Below are 15,523 nucleotides of genomic sequence, written 5' to 3'. Positions count from 1 at the left end.
CGTATGTGAGAGCAGATGGAAGAGACGTCATGGAAATGCATGCTCTGGGCCTGAGGACATGGAGAATTCAATAGGCTGCTTTCCAGGTTGGAGAGGGAGGGAGCGAGTCACCAAAGGGGGGAGAGCGGGAGAGGAGCAGGCAGTGCTACACATGCACAGGGTCTCTGGCCCTCCAGCAGGAAACTCCTCTGCTGATGAAGAGCCCCTTGGCCCAGGGAGCGAGTGGAGAAAGCCCTGCATTACAGCCTTTCCCGCAGCAAACCTCCCCCAGTGGAACCTTTCTTTCCAGGAGCTCATCAGTCCCTAGGGCTGCTGCCACCAGCATCACATGCCTTTCCCCAGCCGAGGGGGACCCAAACAGTGAGGGCATGGTGGTCTCCATGGTGCTACGAAAATCCTGACAGGTCATCCAGAGCAGGGACCTTGCTGGGCAGCTCGTCTTCTGGAACTCAGATAAACAACACCAAACTCTGGGTCTTGCAAGTGTGGTGCATAGCTCATGAGCCTTGACCCCTGACCTTGCCAAGGACACAATGACGGCCATTCATGATGGAGAGGAGGCAGGAGGGGGTGACATCCCAGAGGTGGGGATAGGCAGCTGCATCCACAACGCGGTCGGCTACGAAGACTTGGAGGAGTTTGCCCTCAGTTTTGAAGATTATGATTTATGGGAGGCCATCAGAAACCAGCTGGGTTACCCTGGTGGGGAGCCCGTCTGTAAGTACCTGACCTGCACTGCAGTGAAGGGCTCAGGGCCCTGAACTGAGCTCGCTCTCTCTCTCTCACTCACACATGCAGAGTGCTGTCTGTCCATTGGTCTGTGTCTCAGAATAGGCGCCCCTGAGTTAGAGTTTGTGGTACACAGCTCCCACCCAGACAGTTCCCACTGTTCCCTCCTGTGCCCCTGTGTCTGAGCACTTGGAAGACGCTGCCCACTGTCTGTGTTGTGTCTCAGGTATTTGTGTAGGACCAGTCACTGTGGTGTTGAGGCATTTCTCTGTCGTCGTCTTACCTGAGCAATCCTGGATGCAGATCTGGAGTGGTCTGCCCCACAGCCAGGGAAGATGCAGCTCTGGACTGGAACTTATTGTGGAAACGACATTTTGTCATTTGTCTTTGGTACCAAGCTGGTGTAGCCTGGTGGTCTCAGGATATGCAAAGCCTAGGGCAGAGTCTCAGGCTGTTATGTATGCTGTTTGCAGGAATTTGAGCTGGGGTCTGGGATCTGACTGCACTATCAGCTGGTATCAAGTTCTCAGCTCTGCAGTGTGGACTAAAGATAGTGGGGAAGGATTCAGTAGTATGTGTGGCCCTGGGTGTGAAACCTGCTGCTGGGCAGCTGGGCAAGGTCCAGTGACTGGAGAAAGAAGAAAGATGAGAAGAGGCATGAAAGAGAGAGAGGTTGTGTGTGTGTGTGTGTGTGTATGTGTGTGTGAGAGAGAGAGAGAGAATATGCTGGGAGCAGTTTTTCTCCTCTCGTCATCCCCTTATCCATCCACCCACCTGGTCTTGGAGGCCCTCCAGCGATTATATAGAAATCAGAGAGTCCAGCCCTGGCTCCTGTTGCCCGTCTCTCCCCAGGGCAGGGTAGGCTGCATGGGTGTTGGTATGTGGGTTTTGTTAGGAGGTGGCGGCGAAAGCAGCAGTAAAGAGGTGGCTTTACACTTCAGCCTGAAGCCAACAGTATTACTACTCATGTTTTATTGTGGTAGCTGCCCAAAGGCCCCCTCTTGTCCTGGGTGCTGTCCCAGGCCCAAGGAGCTCACAAGGGGCAAGATGGGCTTGTGGTTAAAGCCCCAGGCTAGGACTCAGTAGCTTGAGATTCAGTTTCTGGCTCTGCTGCAGACTCTTGGTGAGAGCCTGGGAAAGTTGCCCCATCCCCACGTGTAAAACGGTGATAACCCTTCCTTCCTCTCGCCCTCTGTCCGTCTCATCTCTTTGGAGTGGACATACTGGGGGGCAGGGACTGCCTGGCTATGGTCTGTGCAGCACCCAATGTGCTGGAGTCGTGCCCTTGGCTGACTCCTTGAGGTGCTGCTGTAAAACTGTTGCTAATAACAAAGGTGCTGGGAATGGAAAGCAAGGTGCTTGGTGAGTTGTCAGGCCCACTTTTTGTTACTTCCATTCTTTGAAATGTGATGATTTACACTTGACCCCGGGATTCCCTGGGTTTGTGTGTTTGGCCTCCCCCCACCTTCTTCGGTGGTTTGTTTTTACCAGCAGCAGTTTCTGAGTTGGACTGACTCAGCGCTCAGTCTCTTTGAAAGCTTATCTTAGGGGTGTGGAGGAAGCAAAGACGGGTTTCTTTACCTTCACTGAGGCATCGGTAAATCCCATTCAGCAGATCTGTTCTGGGTAATGCACAGCATGGTCAAGCTAGGTGGTCTTAGTCCAGTCACAGATTGGGATGCTTCTGTCAGGAGTTTTTAGTTACTTTGCAGATGCCATCCCTCAGGTTTCGCTGGAGCTGTTGTTTCAGGGAAGAGGAGAACAAACAGTCTTTTTTGCTTGAGTTTCAGCCAGCAACATGCACTTAGATTCGTAGATTCCAAGGCCAGACCACTGTGATCATCTAGTCTGACCTCCTGCATAACACAGGCCAGAAGCCTGCCCCACAATAGTTTCTTTTGAACTAGAACATATTTTTTTAAAAATCCAATCTTGATTTAAAAATAGTCCGTGATGGAGAATTCACCACGACGCTGGGTAAATTGTTCCAAGGGTTAATTATTCTCACAGCTAAAAATGTTTCCTGTCTGAATTTGTCTAGCTGCTTCTTCCAGCCGTTAGATCATGTCAGATCTTTCTCTGCTAAACTGAAGAGCCCTTATCAAATATTTGGTCCCCGGGTAGGTGCTTATTGGCGATGATCAAGTCACTCCTTAACCTTCTCTTTGTTAAGCTAAATATATTGAGCTCCTTGCGTCTGTCTCTATAAGGCAAGTTTTCCAATCCTTTAATCATTCTTGAGGTTCTTCTCTGAAACCTCTCCAATATATCAACATCCTCCTTGAACTGTGGACACCAGAACTGGGTACAGTATTTCCACAGTGGCCACACCAGTGCCAAATACAGAGGTAAAATAACCTCCCTGCTCCTATTTGTAATGCTTGGATCCATAAGCCGGGGAATTTCATTAGTGCTTTTGGCCACAGTGTCACACTGACGGATCATGTTCTGCGGATTATCCACACGCCTTTTTCAGAGTCCCTGCTTGCCAGGATAAAGTTCCCCCCTTCCTGTAAGTGCGACCTACAGTCTTTGTTCCTAGATAGATACACTTATATTTAGCCATATTAAAACAAGTATTGTTTGCTTGCACCCCACTCACCAAGTACACCAGATCATTCTGTATCACTGACCTGTCCTCTGCATTATCTACCCTTCCCCAATCTTTGTGTCAGCTGCAAACTAAGGTTCTTGAGGTGCTAGGGAGCTTTGGGCCATGGCTTGATTGTCCGGCACAGGTGCTCCTTGGCTGGTGAAGGCCGGGGGGAACCTGCTGAGTCTCTTAGTGGAGGAGACTCTCGATGACTTCTTTGGAAGGGACATGTACCAATCATTAGATCTTTGATCAATAAACTTTGTTTGGAAATTGAACATGAGAACGGCCATACTGGGTCAAACCAATGGTCCATCTAGCCCAGTATCCTGTCTTCCGACAGTGGACAATGACAGGTACTTCAGAGGGAATGAATAGAACAGGGAATCATCAAGTGGTCCATCCCCTCTCGCCCATTCCCAGCTTCTATCTCACCAGTTATCATCCTGTCTCACACTTTGCTCCTGGCACAATCACAAAAAGGTAGTGATAAGGCAACTACCGCAGTCTCTGGTGTCCTTCGATGTTTCTTTTTACTCCACTCGGGTTGGCTTTAGGCCAGGGTGGGGCAGACGACTGTGCCGAGTCTACACAGAAATGCAGTGCTCAGCAAGCCGGGATGAAAGCCTACAGGGCACTAGCAAGCCACACATTAACTGGCCACGTGGACCTTGTTACTGCACACTAAAGTTCCATAGGTTGTAGCAGCAGGACGTCAGTGCACTAGAGCAGTGGTTCTCAACCAGGGGTCTGGGGTCCCCTGGGGGGCCACGAGCAGGTTTCAGGGGGTCTGCCAAGCAGGGCCAGTGTTAGACTTGCTGGAGCCCAGGGCAGAAAGCTGAAGTCCCACTGCATGGGGGTGAAGCGTTGGGGCCCTGAGCCCCACCACCTGGGGCTGAAGCAGAAGCCTGAGCAACTTAGCTTCACAGTGCCCCCTGTGGCACGGGGCCCTGGACAACTGCCCTGCTTGCTACCCCTTAACGCCAGCCATGGCTTTTAGATGCAGAAAACCAGTTACTGTGGCACACATGGCCATGGAGTTTTTATAGCATATGGGGGAAGAGGAGGGGCTCAGAAAGCAAAAGGTTGAGAGCCCCTGCATGAGAGAACTTTTAGTGTGTGGTTGCAGGGTCCACCCAGTGACTTAGAGCACAGCAGGCTGGTCACGCATTAGGCCTCTGTTTAGACAAGCCTTAGCCAATAGTCTCCTGCTGCTGACTCAGAACATGGGCCAGAGTTACAACAGTGATCTCTGACTTTAGGTGCTGAGCTTCACATACCTTGAGCTTGATTTGTGGCTGGGCGGAGCACCCAGAACTCCAGCTGAAGCCACTGGGATCCCTTCTGAAAACTGGGCCTGAGGGGCCTCAGGCTGGGTCCCTTACTGAGATACCCAAACCCGTGGCTGTTTTTGGAGGATGTAGGCCCATCTTTGCATTCTGAGTCCTTTAGCTCTGTCAGCTGCCTTCCATCATGGTGACCAAGGGATCCACCGCTCCTAGCAGAGGTAGTGGAGGTGTCTGAGAGGTTCCAATGCTTTCTTCCAAAGAGATCCCAGCAGGCAGTATTGATAGGGAATTGCTCACCTGCCCTGAGCGCCCTCATGCAGAGCCTGCCAAGCTCCATCGTCTGCCCCTTACTATTCACCGACTACAAGAGGCCACTAGAGGGGCTAGTGAGAGGCTTGGCCTCTTCAGTTTCACAGGCAGGGCCTCGCCATGGCTTTCCAGGCTCCTAGCACCTTGAGGGAATGATGCCTGGGGCTGTTCCTCAGGTGACCAGTGCAGAATGCTGCCCCTGCTATTGGATGGGGGTTTCCCATTGGGAGACTCACTGTGTGACCTCAGCCTTGTTGGGCCCCTGTTGCCACCTGTAGCCAGGGCCGGTGGTCGCCTAGGGCGCTGCAATTTGGGGGGGCGGCGACCGCGGCGGTATTTCCGCGGCGGGACCTTCCACCGCCTCTGTGGGGGGGTGGCATTTCGGGGTGGGACCTTCTGCCGCCTGGGGCGGCGGAAAAGCTGGCGGCGCTCCTGCCTGTAGCATGGGGATAAATAACCTTTCCCTACGTCACAGGTGTGTTGTGAGATTAAATGACGCTCATATTCTCCAAGGATGGAGGCGTAGAAATGTATACATCAACAAGTCAGTTTGGTATGTGCCTCGTGAACATAGTGTTAAAAGGTGTATTCACATCTTGTGCCCTCACCTCATACAGATCACACACGCTCATTGCACTCACACACCAGCCACACGCTTCTTTTCACATGCATTCGCATCACCTCCACATTCATAAAGCACAGTCATGCACAAAGACACACCATTCTACCCCGGACACACACCATACAAATAGTGAAATCCGTGTGCATGCACATGAATGCAGAGAGAACACGCGGCCCCCGTGCAGTGCAGCTCCCAGAACACCAGCAGCAGCTCGCTGGCGTCGATGGGCAGTTATTGGCTTCCATTGATATTCCAGTAATGGAATATGGAGAAGTCCAACTGTCAGCAGGACTCTCATCAGCCGCGCAGCCAATGGGGAAAATCCCCACAGGCTCAGTATGGATCTATTCTATCTTTAACGTAGTGACCCAGATTCCCGAGGAGCGAGGCTGTGGTGTGGCTGTCCTGGCGCTGGAGACCTCCTTCCCGTGGCTGGAAGGGGCCCACATTCCCATGGATACAGGGGCATAACGCCGCAAACCATGGCTGAGGTGCTGCAGCGCCAGTGGGGGCATTGCTTTGCTTTGAAGTCTGATGTTTTTCACATTCTGAAGGTCAAAGTTCTTGAGGCCCAGCTGAAAGAGGACAGCGCGCAGATGCTGCCCTTCATCCCGGGCAGGACGGGGCTGTCCTGAGAGACTTGGAGCCCCCCAGGCAAGGTGACTCTCCTTCCCTGATGAGCCTCTCAGGGGGAACAGATCTTGGCTTCCCCTGCAGGCAGGCCTGGGGAGGCTCCACAGACCCCCACCTAATGGGAAACAGTGGACTGGGGGGCTCCCTGACTAACCTAATCCACCTTTCGCTGCGGCTCATCACCCTGTAACAAAGCCCAGAATTTCATTGCCCCCTTTCATCGGCGTTCTCCAAGGAAGCTTCAGCTTCTCCGCCTCGCAGGGGAGCCTCACCCCTCCACAGCATGCTGTTGTCACAGCACCAATGCAGTCGGAAGGACAGTCGCTGTTCAGGCCTGTTGCATGGGGGTTTATGTCCGCTGTCCCTTTTCTCTGGTATTGCTAATGCCGCCAGCACTGCAGGAGCCAGGTCTGATGTAGATGTAACAGCTAGCACTGACAGCATGCAGTGGTCAACCTGTAATGCAACCTTGCTGTTCAGGTGTCTTTGAGTCAGCCAGCTGGACGCGGCAAGTCAGAACTGGAAGAGAGCATGAAAGCTGCATGACTGATCCCTTGGAAGTCAGGGATTGCTAGAGTTAATGGTGCAGCCTTCACTCTGGCCCCTTGTGTGTTTGCATTATTACACTGCAGCCTTTCACTGCATGATCATGTAACACAACATGTCATCCAGTGTTTTCTGCAGCCATAGATACTTCCACGTGTCACTGGCAGTGGCTGAGGAATCCCTCCCCTCCATGCTACACGGCTGAGTTAGCCACAGTCACACGTAGCATGGCCTTCCTGCATGTGGAGCATTGACGGAAACGGCTTTAAAAAAAGAACCCCACGCCCCAAGCTCTGCAAGGACACACAATCTGATCTTCAGACTCTCCCAGCAGAGCCTAATCAGGCCTAATTCTCACCATGTTACAGCAAAAACCCCACAGACTCAGCCAGGAGAGCCCCTTTCCTGGGTGAGGTTTGTCTCTTGCTCACAAAGAGCAGAGGAACATTAAAATGGAGCACAAAAATACTCTCCCACTGAGGGCTTCTTACCCAGCCCTAGGCATTGTCTCCCTGCGAGGCTGTTCCTGGAGCCACTGTTAGTGCCTGGCAGTCCCTGGGCATTCAAAGGCACTTCTCACTCGGGGCCGTTTCCCTGTCAGATTGTAGCATCGCACTCCCCCATGCTGTGGTGCTGGAGCTGGCCCAGAAGGGTCCAGGACATTGCTACTCCTGGGAAGTGCATGTGGAATTTCGTCACTCACCTCCTACTCAGAAATGGGATAACCATTTTACTTGACTTTATATTGACAAATTCTTGCTCAGCAGAGTGAGCTTGGAAAGCGTCATCCCAACGGGTGATTGTTCTCAAATGTTAGAAACAGCCAAATACTGGGGGCTACAAGAACTTGACTCGCTGGAGTGTGAGCGCTCCAGCTGCAATGGGAATGCTAGCAGGAGCTGCTGAGAGACCTGTGTGTTTGCCTGCCTGCCAGCACATTTCCACTAAACACACCATCCATCTTTCCTTGTTTGCTTTGTCTCCAGGCCACCGCTTTGAAGATAACCCTGGTGTGAGGCGGCATCTGGTGAAGAAACCATCTAGGAGCCAGAGCACCAGAACCAGCAGGAAGATGGTGTCAACCCCATCTATCAAGAAGAAGAAGAAGAAAAAGAAGCTGGACAGGAGGCCCCATGAGGTATACAAGCCACACCCTCTCCAGGTGGCCACAAATCACATCAGGCCCCCAAAAGCAGGAGATGGGCTTAGAAATAACAAGATTTTAAAAGTAGTAAATGTGGGGTTCTGATGGTTTGCTTTCTGCCTTCTGGTCTTAGGGTTCAGATTTTCAATCTTTTCTCCACAGCCAGGATGGCTAGAAACTTACTTTTTAAAATGAAAGCAGAGATTCTTACAAAAATCATATCCCTGCAAAAGGTCTGGTTTTAAGAAACACATCAAATATCCTGATAATTGCAATAAAATCAGGGGAGTTGGCAGCACAGTAATGGCACCACCCTGCTGAGAGCAGTGACAGGATGGGAGGTCTCTTGTGCCGGGGGGGAATCTCTCCTGTCTTGGCCAGTGATTGGTGAGAGAGGCAAAATCTTCACACTAGAGACAATGAGAGCTGCAGGGTAGAACCGTTCACGTCCCTCCAGGGTCACTGTGTGCTCTGGAGTGACATATGTGAAAGAATGGGCGCGGTATGCTCTGGTGTTGTGCATTGCTGGGGACTCCTGCCAGCTGTCCCTGGGATATTTGTTCTAACCACTTCTGGTCACCAAACCTTTCGTACGTTAATGAGCGAGAGAGGACACCATTGCTCCCCCATTCCTTTAGGTGTCCTGCGCCTGGGCCAGTTAGCAGAGTCCTTTGGCCCAGTGTTCTCTGCTCAGCTGGTGGAGTGAGGTGAAGACAAGGTGATATCGCTTGTGGAGCCGGTATTGCTGGGGAGGTTCCCTGCTGCTGTTGAGTTGAATGTTTTTGCTTTAACCCCGGGCGGCAGGTGTTTGTGGAGCTGAACGAGCTGGTCGTAGATAAGAACCAGGAGATGCACTGGAAGGAGACAGCGCGCTGGATCAAGTTTGAGGAGGACGTGGAGGAGGACACAGCACGGTGGGGGAAGCCTCACGTAGCCTCGCTATCCTTCCGCAGCCTGCTGGAGCTCAGGAAGACCATTGCTCACGGTGAGTCTCAGCAGCCTTTGCATGACCGATGGGCTCCTGCAGAGAGAGGACAGGAGAACTGCCCAGGTGAATTTGGGCCTCACCATGGGGGAGACATTTGTAGGGCAGCTGCTATTCGTGGGTTCTGTCTCCTTAATAGACACTTCAACAGTGTCTCAACCCAGGTTCTTTTAAGGAAAACTAAGGAAGTGAGAGAGGCTCCTATGGCCTGTGTGACCAGGCTCTGGCATGAGTGTCAGGGTCCCCCTCTGGTGTGCCAGGCCTCATGTCTTAGCAGACATGACTGCTGACTCCAAGCAGTGGCTGGAACGCGCACCCTGTGTCAGGGCCTGCGCATTGGGCCAATAAAGAGACCAAAGGGGTTTTGTGTTTTAAAGTTTGTCTTTTCCATAAGAAATTCATGTCCTCTCTAGGCAGGAGACTGTGCAACCTAGATGGGAACTCGTGAAACAGGACACACCATTGCCAAGAGCTGTGCGGTTGTGAGCTGCCGCTCAGAGGTGTTTTGTTGAAATGAATCACATTCTCTAAATCCCGGAATGGCCTGGGAGCCTCCTACCAGGGCAACACCTCTTCCCCTGGTCCACACGCTCACAGCGGCGCCCAAACCAGGGCCCCCTCAGTAGGAAAGAGCGGGGGCTGCTGGTAGGGCATTCTCTGGGTGAAGCTATTGACTTTGGAACTCGCTGCCCCTGGTCTGGAACAGTCTGAGTCTGCTGGCAGCCCCAGCGTGAGCAAGCATTTGGGCAGGGGGTGGGGGTGGGTTATTGGAGCAATGGGGCTGGGAGGCTGGTGTGGGCCATATTGGCTGCCTGGGGCTCAGTGCGTTTGTGTTGGGGCAAGAGTGGCAAATATGCTGCTCTTTTAGCACTGACATGACTTTGTATTGTATCTTGTAATGAAAGGTACCCAGAGCCCAGATGTAACAGGATGGCACCTCATCCTGCCCGAAAGGGGCTAGGCAGGCAGGGTGAGGTGAGACTCTGCCTCTGCACAGAGAGGACTGGGGAAATGGGCTGAACAATCCTGAGGGAGGAGCCCTAGGACCAGCCTTGCCGACGGAGAAGGTCTGAGCTGAATTTATTTCTATGCTCTGGGAAGAGGAAGACTTTGCGCTGTTCCTAGCATCCAGACTATGTGGGAGAGCAAGTTGGAGAGGCCTCTACCCACCCAGGAGAGGCGTTCTTTAGGTGTATTGGATTTAAATGTTCTGTACAAGAGTATCTCCACAGAAACATGCACCTGCTAGAACCCTCCCACAGTACCAGGACCCTGGAGGTTGCTCTGGGAGACACACATCAGGGTATTCAGAAAAAGCCACAAAACAAACTAAAATGTTACTGCAGAAACACGAGTCTGAACACGTCTGAAATGATACAGGCCCGTGCTTCAGAATAACACGAGGGGAACTTCAGACAGACTGTAAAAGTATGGCAATAAAACGCTTCTCAGGTTTTCTAGGCCTGAAAGAAACGACTAGCAACATAGCCTCCCAATACACTGTTTCTAAAACTATTCAGTGCTGTGATCCTGCTGCAGACAAACCCTCTGCACATGGGAACTTCACCCCCAACAGCAGCCAAGCAGGACCTGCCCGTTCCCCCTACTCATTGACACCCACAGCAGAACACTCCTGCTGCCACCTCAGCCAGTGCAGCAAACGCCCCCTTCGCCCCGGAACAGAGCACAGCTGGCCCTCCTGGCTCCTGCCTCTGCAAGGCTCCGATAAAGTCACTCTGAGACCCTCTGGTTCTGAAACTACTGGTGCTTTTATTTGTGCTCACCATACAGCTTATACAGCTCTGGGTTCCTTGTGTCTGAACCCAGGGGGAAAGGGCTTTCTCCCTGCCTGCCTGCACTCCCTCACTCTCCTCCGTCCCACCACCCCGCTGCCTTCTTCCCAGCCTCTTATATATCCCTGGGCTGATTGGGCTGGCAGCTGGCTCTCATTCCCCAGTTAGGGCAGGCTCTTTCCATCCAGCTCGACTTTATTCACCCACATGGGGCTGGCGTGGCAGGGGGCTGATTCTGCAGTCTTTCTAATCAGCACCTTGTCACAGCCCCCCACCACAAAACACAAGTGGGTCAGCAGCTAACCCCAAATGCAAACATGGCCCATTCCTCCAGCCTGGGTCCTCAAGGGCAGCAGCCCTGACTCCAGGGGCAGGGCAGTTTGCTCCCTGGGCAAAGCGAACAATGCTCAAGCTGCTAGACCCTGTCAGGAAACCCCAGTCACGGAGTGACAGGGACGCACAAATCCAAACCAGTGACAGACGGGTCTGGGCAGAACTACACCAGATGATGTAGTTGGGAATTGGTCCTGCTTTGAGCAGGGGGTTGGACTAGATGACCTCTTGAGGTCCCTTCCAACCCTGATATTCTATGATTCTATGATACACCGACTCTCCCCCGATACAGACTCTCTGTGCAGAGGGAAACCAGGAGACACCAAGCCCAGAGAGGGCAACTGGGCAGCCAGCAGGGCAGAGGAGAGACAGGGACAGACACCGACATTGACTCCTGGGCCCAGAAAAAGGGAAAGAGCTTTCCTTAATTTGCTGGGGATGGTCCCAGACTTCATATCCCCAAGTGATGAGGAAGCTGTGTCCAACCCTGGGCGATGGAGAGAGATGCAGAGATGGCACTTCACAGCCACCACCTCTGAGTCAGGAACAGAGACTAATGACTAAGGTTAAGGTTTTGTCACAGTTGTTTTTAGTAAAGGTCCCAGGAAGGTCGTGGGCAATAAACAAAAATTCACAGAAGCCCGTGACTTGTCTGTGACTTTTACTAAAAATAATGGGGGGGAGGCTGGCTGGGGGAGGGGGGACTAGCAGCTCCAGTCCCTGCTGCCCACGGCGGCTCGGCGCTGCGGGGCCACTCCCACCCCAGGGCACGGGGCTGAAGTTGTAGCAGAAAATGTCTCAGAGATCTCTCAAAGTCACGGAATCCGTGTGACACAATCTTATCCTTAGTAATGACAGAGGATCATGGGAGCAAGCCCTGAAGGCTGCATGAAGCCCCATCTGGGCAAAGGCCTGAGGGGTCTTTGTGACACGCTGGCAGCTCCCGTATAGCTCATCCACCAGCGAGTTGCAGTTGAATGGAAGCGTGTGGATGAGTGTGAGGGAGGAGTGACTGATGGGTGAGGGGGTGAGTGGCACGGGTGTATGAGAGTGTTAGGGTGTCTGGTGCCTGGGCATGAGTGTGAGGGGTGACCGGAGTGAGTGTGTTATGAATGGTGGGGGGGTGGGGTGCGAGCCATGTGCACGTATGAATGTAATATGGGCAGCTGCCTTCTGAGTGTCCCCTTGTGGCCAGAGGTGGCTCAGGAGCACCCTACCTCTGCTTCCCCCCCAGTATGCAGGCCCCTTTCAGTATTCACTCAGTTCACAGGTAGTTCAAACAACCCCCTCCTGGGGTCCAGTCCCCTCAGGTGCATGCTGACCTCTAGTCCCCAACTCCAGTTCGGTCTTTGTCTCCCGAGAATCCAAAATAACACAAAGTCTCAGAAAAACAGAACGCGAACTGACAGTCTTCATCCCAGCCCCACCTCTCTGAGGGCCGTCTTTCTGCTTCCCAGCACCTCCTGCCTGGAGTTTGGCCTTCTCCACAAGCCTTTGCAGTCTCTCCCAGGCCTCCCTGCCTGGAGAGCTTCCTCACACTCCTGCTTCTTGCGCTTTCCCCCCGCTGACTCAGGGTCCTTCAGGGTCTACAGACATAACTGCAGTTTCTTGGGCTTTCCTGTCCCCTGCCACTTCCTTCTCCCTTTGTACTGGAGTTATCTGACTCCTCTCAGGGGGATCATCCCGTAGTCAGGGCTGGCTTAGTCCAGCCCATGGGGCAAGCCCTCCCGTTACAATGAGTGTGAGGGGTCAGTCGAGTGTGAACGTGGTGGGGGTGAGCAGTGCACACGTGTGAGTGCGAGGGGAGAACGGTGTGTTAGTGAGTGAGGGCTGTGTGGTGCACATCTAGCTAGCTCCGGTAACAACAGCAGCAAAGCCGTGGGCACTCTGGCTAGCCGCTCGCATACGTACCCAGGTACACACAGCCTGCACTGCCATTGCTTTGCTGCAATTGTTCTTCAGGCTAGGTAGCTCAAAGCTAGCCTGGGTATATCTGCAGTGCTGCGGTCTGCCCTCTGACTGCAGTGCAGACAAACCCTGAGCGTGCGATGTGGGTGAACGATGGTGAGGGGCAGAGGCACATGCGGGGGGTGGGGGAGTGTGAGAAGGTGGCTGATGCTGGCGTGTGTTTGACTGGACATAGGGGAAGTGCCAGGCCCCGTGGCCTCGCTGATCCCTGCCTAAAGGCAGTGCTGGTGCTTGCTCTCTCCCAGCTGGCAACACTAGTATCTGGGCGGGGTCTGTGGGGATGCTGGAGGTGGGCACCGTGACCAGCTGTCTCCCCCTCCCTCGCCCAGGTGCTGTGCTGCTGGACCTGGAGCAAACCACCCTTCCTGGCATCGCTCATCTCGTGGTGGAGACCATGATTATCTCCGACCAGATCAAAGGGGAGGACAGAGCCAACGTGCTGCGTGCCCTTCTGCTCAAGCACAGGTAGGCGGTCAGGAGCTGGGGACTGCGTGAGGGGGTAGCGGGGGTGAGGAGGGGACGCAGGAGTGATGGAGAGACTCGAGGTGCAGAGATGGAAGCAGAACCAGAGGCGAGAGGCTCAGGGAGCCGGGGCAGTAGAGGGAACAGAAAGGGAAGGGGTGGAGTACACAACCTGAATTCAGAATAGGGCCTGGCCCTGATGGCGGGTGATGAAGTGGAGGAACCAGAGCCTCTGAGGGAGTGATGGAGGGGAAGACAGGGAGTGTTCATTAGAGCAGGGCCATGCTGAGGGGGAGAGGGACTGGGGGTGTCATAGCCTGGGGCAGAGGGAGCAGGGCCGCGGTGTGGGGTGGGGGAATTGGGAGGGGAGCAGAGCCTCGGGGGAGGCAATGGAAGAGCTAGCGAAGGGCCCTCGGGACGGGACTCCTGAGAGGTCGCCGGGGAAGGCGAATAGAGAGGGAAGGGAAGCAGGAGAGTGAACAGAGACAAGGCCTGTGGCCCGTGGTGAGGAAACGGTCCCTAAGGGAAAGCAAGGTGGGGACTGTGGGGCCAAGATGATGATGAGGTATAAGGGCTCTAGCGGGGCAGTGAGAGGGGGTGTGGGGTGGAGCGAGCAGAGAGGAGCGTCCCGAAGTGATTGGAACAGATCAGAGATCAGTTGCTTTATTCTTGGTTCTTGCAAAGGGAGCGTAGGGCACAGGTGCCCAGCCCTGCCCTGCCCTGCCCCAGCCAAGTGCCATAAACTGTCTCCTGCATTCAGAGGAGTTCAGTCCCTGTGTTCATTTGGATCCGGGCTGGTGTCTCCCAGCACTACCTGCTCCCCCAGTGGGCCTGGGCCCCATCTAGACGAGAGGAATCTCTGAGTGGGGAATTCACATGTCTCCTGCCCAGCCACAGCTGGGTTGTGGGGATGATTTATTCCTGCCTACTCAGTACTGGGCTTCCCAAACTGCAAGCGCCAGCTGAGTGCAGCCCATGAAACTGCTGCCCGAGTGTCCCAGCATCCTGCTGCTGAAAGGAAGCCGAAGGGCAGTGACTGTCCCAGTGACTCCCACTCGCACTTCTGAAAGCTGCTGGTGTCCTTTCCAGCCACCCCAATGATGAGAAGGAGGGGTTCTTCCCCCGAAACCACTCCAGCTCCAGTATGAATTCGATAGTGGGGAACCACCATCACAACCACAACCACACGGCCGACACGTGCGTGCCCCTGATGGGTGAGGAGCGCATCGAGATGCTGGACCCCAGAGCCCAGGACTCGGAGTGCAAAGAGGTGAGGGAAGGGGGACTTGCAAGTTATTGTTTTGCCCTTGCCCTGCCTCCCCCAGCCCTGCCATGGAGCTGTTTGGGGCGGGGACCAGGGGGTGCCACCCAGCACCCTTTGGGGGCTAGATACTCACCACTGAAAAAAGCAGAAGCCTAGAGTGAGGCTTTCAAACCCATCTTTAGGCATTTGAATAAGTGGCCTGATCGCCACAAGAGCTAAGCGCCTGGCAGCTCCCACTGAATCGGCAGCAGTTGCAGGCAACCAGCACTTCGAATCCAGGTCACTTATTGAGGTGCCTAAATATGGATTTAGGAACCTAATTTTAGACTCCCATTTTTGATAAATCTTGGCCTTAATTTATGGTGTGAGTGACAGCTCCCCTGGCAGCACTATGTCTGGGACAATTTCCCTAGACAGTGCAGTGCTGCTGCCCTCATTCAAGGGCTGGCTGGCTGCTGCATCACCTCTGCATCTGCCTGCCTCTCTGTCTCTCGTTGGTGCTAATGATGAGCGAGAGACTGGTGAGGATGCTGAAGGGGAGCCGGGTGAAGACAAGGGTAAAGGAATGGAACTGGTGCAGGGAAAGTCTGGAGCCAGCTCCTTCTGGGGGGTGAGGGACGATATGCCACAACAGCAGAGGAGGAAATAACTGACCTGTGGCACCAGGCCTTGTTTTGGATCTTGTCAGTCATAGAATCATAGAAGATCAGGGTTGGAAGGGACCTCAGGAGGTCATCTAGTCCAACCCCCTGCTCAAAGCAGGACCAATTCCCAACTAAATCATCCCAGCCAGGGCTTTGTCAAGCCGGGCCTTAAAAACCTCCAAGGAAGGAGATTCCACCACCTCCCTAGG

The 15,523-nt window shown here is 53.7% G+C and overlaps 1 protein-coding gene across 1 annotated transcript in view; it reads left to right on the top strand.

Moving 5' to 3' along the window:
- The window catches only part of SLC4A3 (solute carrier family 4 member 3), a 51,609-nt gene that overhangs the window by 1,876 nt on the left and 34,210 nt on the right, over nucleotides 1-15,523 (top strand). Inside the window, exons 2-5 of the mRNA XM_029912784.1 lie at nucleotides 7,708-7,859; nucleotides 8,670-8,850; nucleotides 13,274-13,409; nucleotides 14,496-14,676. Of these exons, the coding sequence (XP_029768644.1) occupies nucleotides 7,708-7,859; nucleotides 8,670-8,850; nucleotides 13,274-13,409; nucleotides 14,496-14,676 (650 nt within the window). The remainder of the gene's footprint in view (nucleotides 1-7,707; nucleotides 7,860-8,669; nucleotides 8,851-13,273; nucleotides 13,410-14,495; nucleotides 14,677-15,523) is intronic.

Source organism: Terrapene carolina, unplaced genomic scaffold (assembly GCF_002925995.2).
Source record: "Terrapene carolina triunguis isolate 2854851 unplaced genomic scaffold, T_m_triunguis-2.0 Scaffold243, whole genome shotgun sequence".
Classification (NCBI taxonomy): Eukaryota; Metazoa; Chordata; order Testudines; family Emydidae; genus Terrapene; species Terrapene triunguis.
Note: the sequence above shows the minus strand (reverse complement) of the source record. Positions and strands in the feature narration are given on the sequence as shown.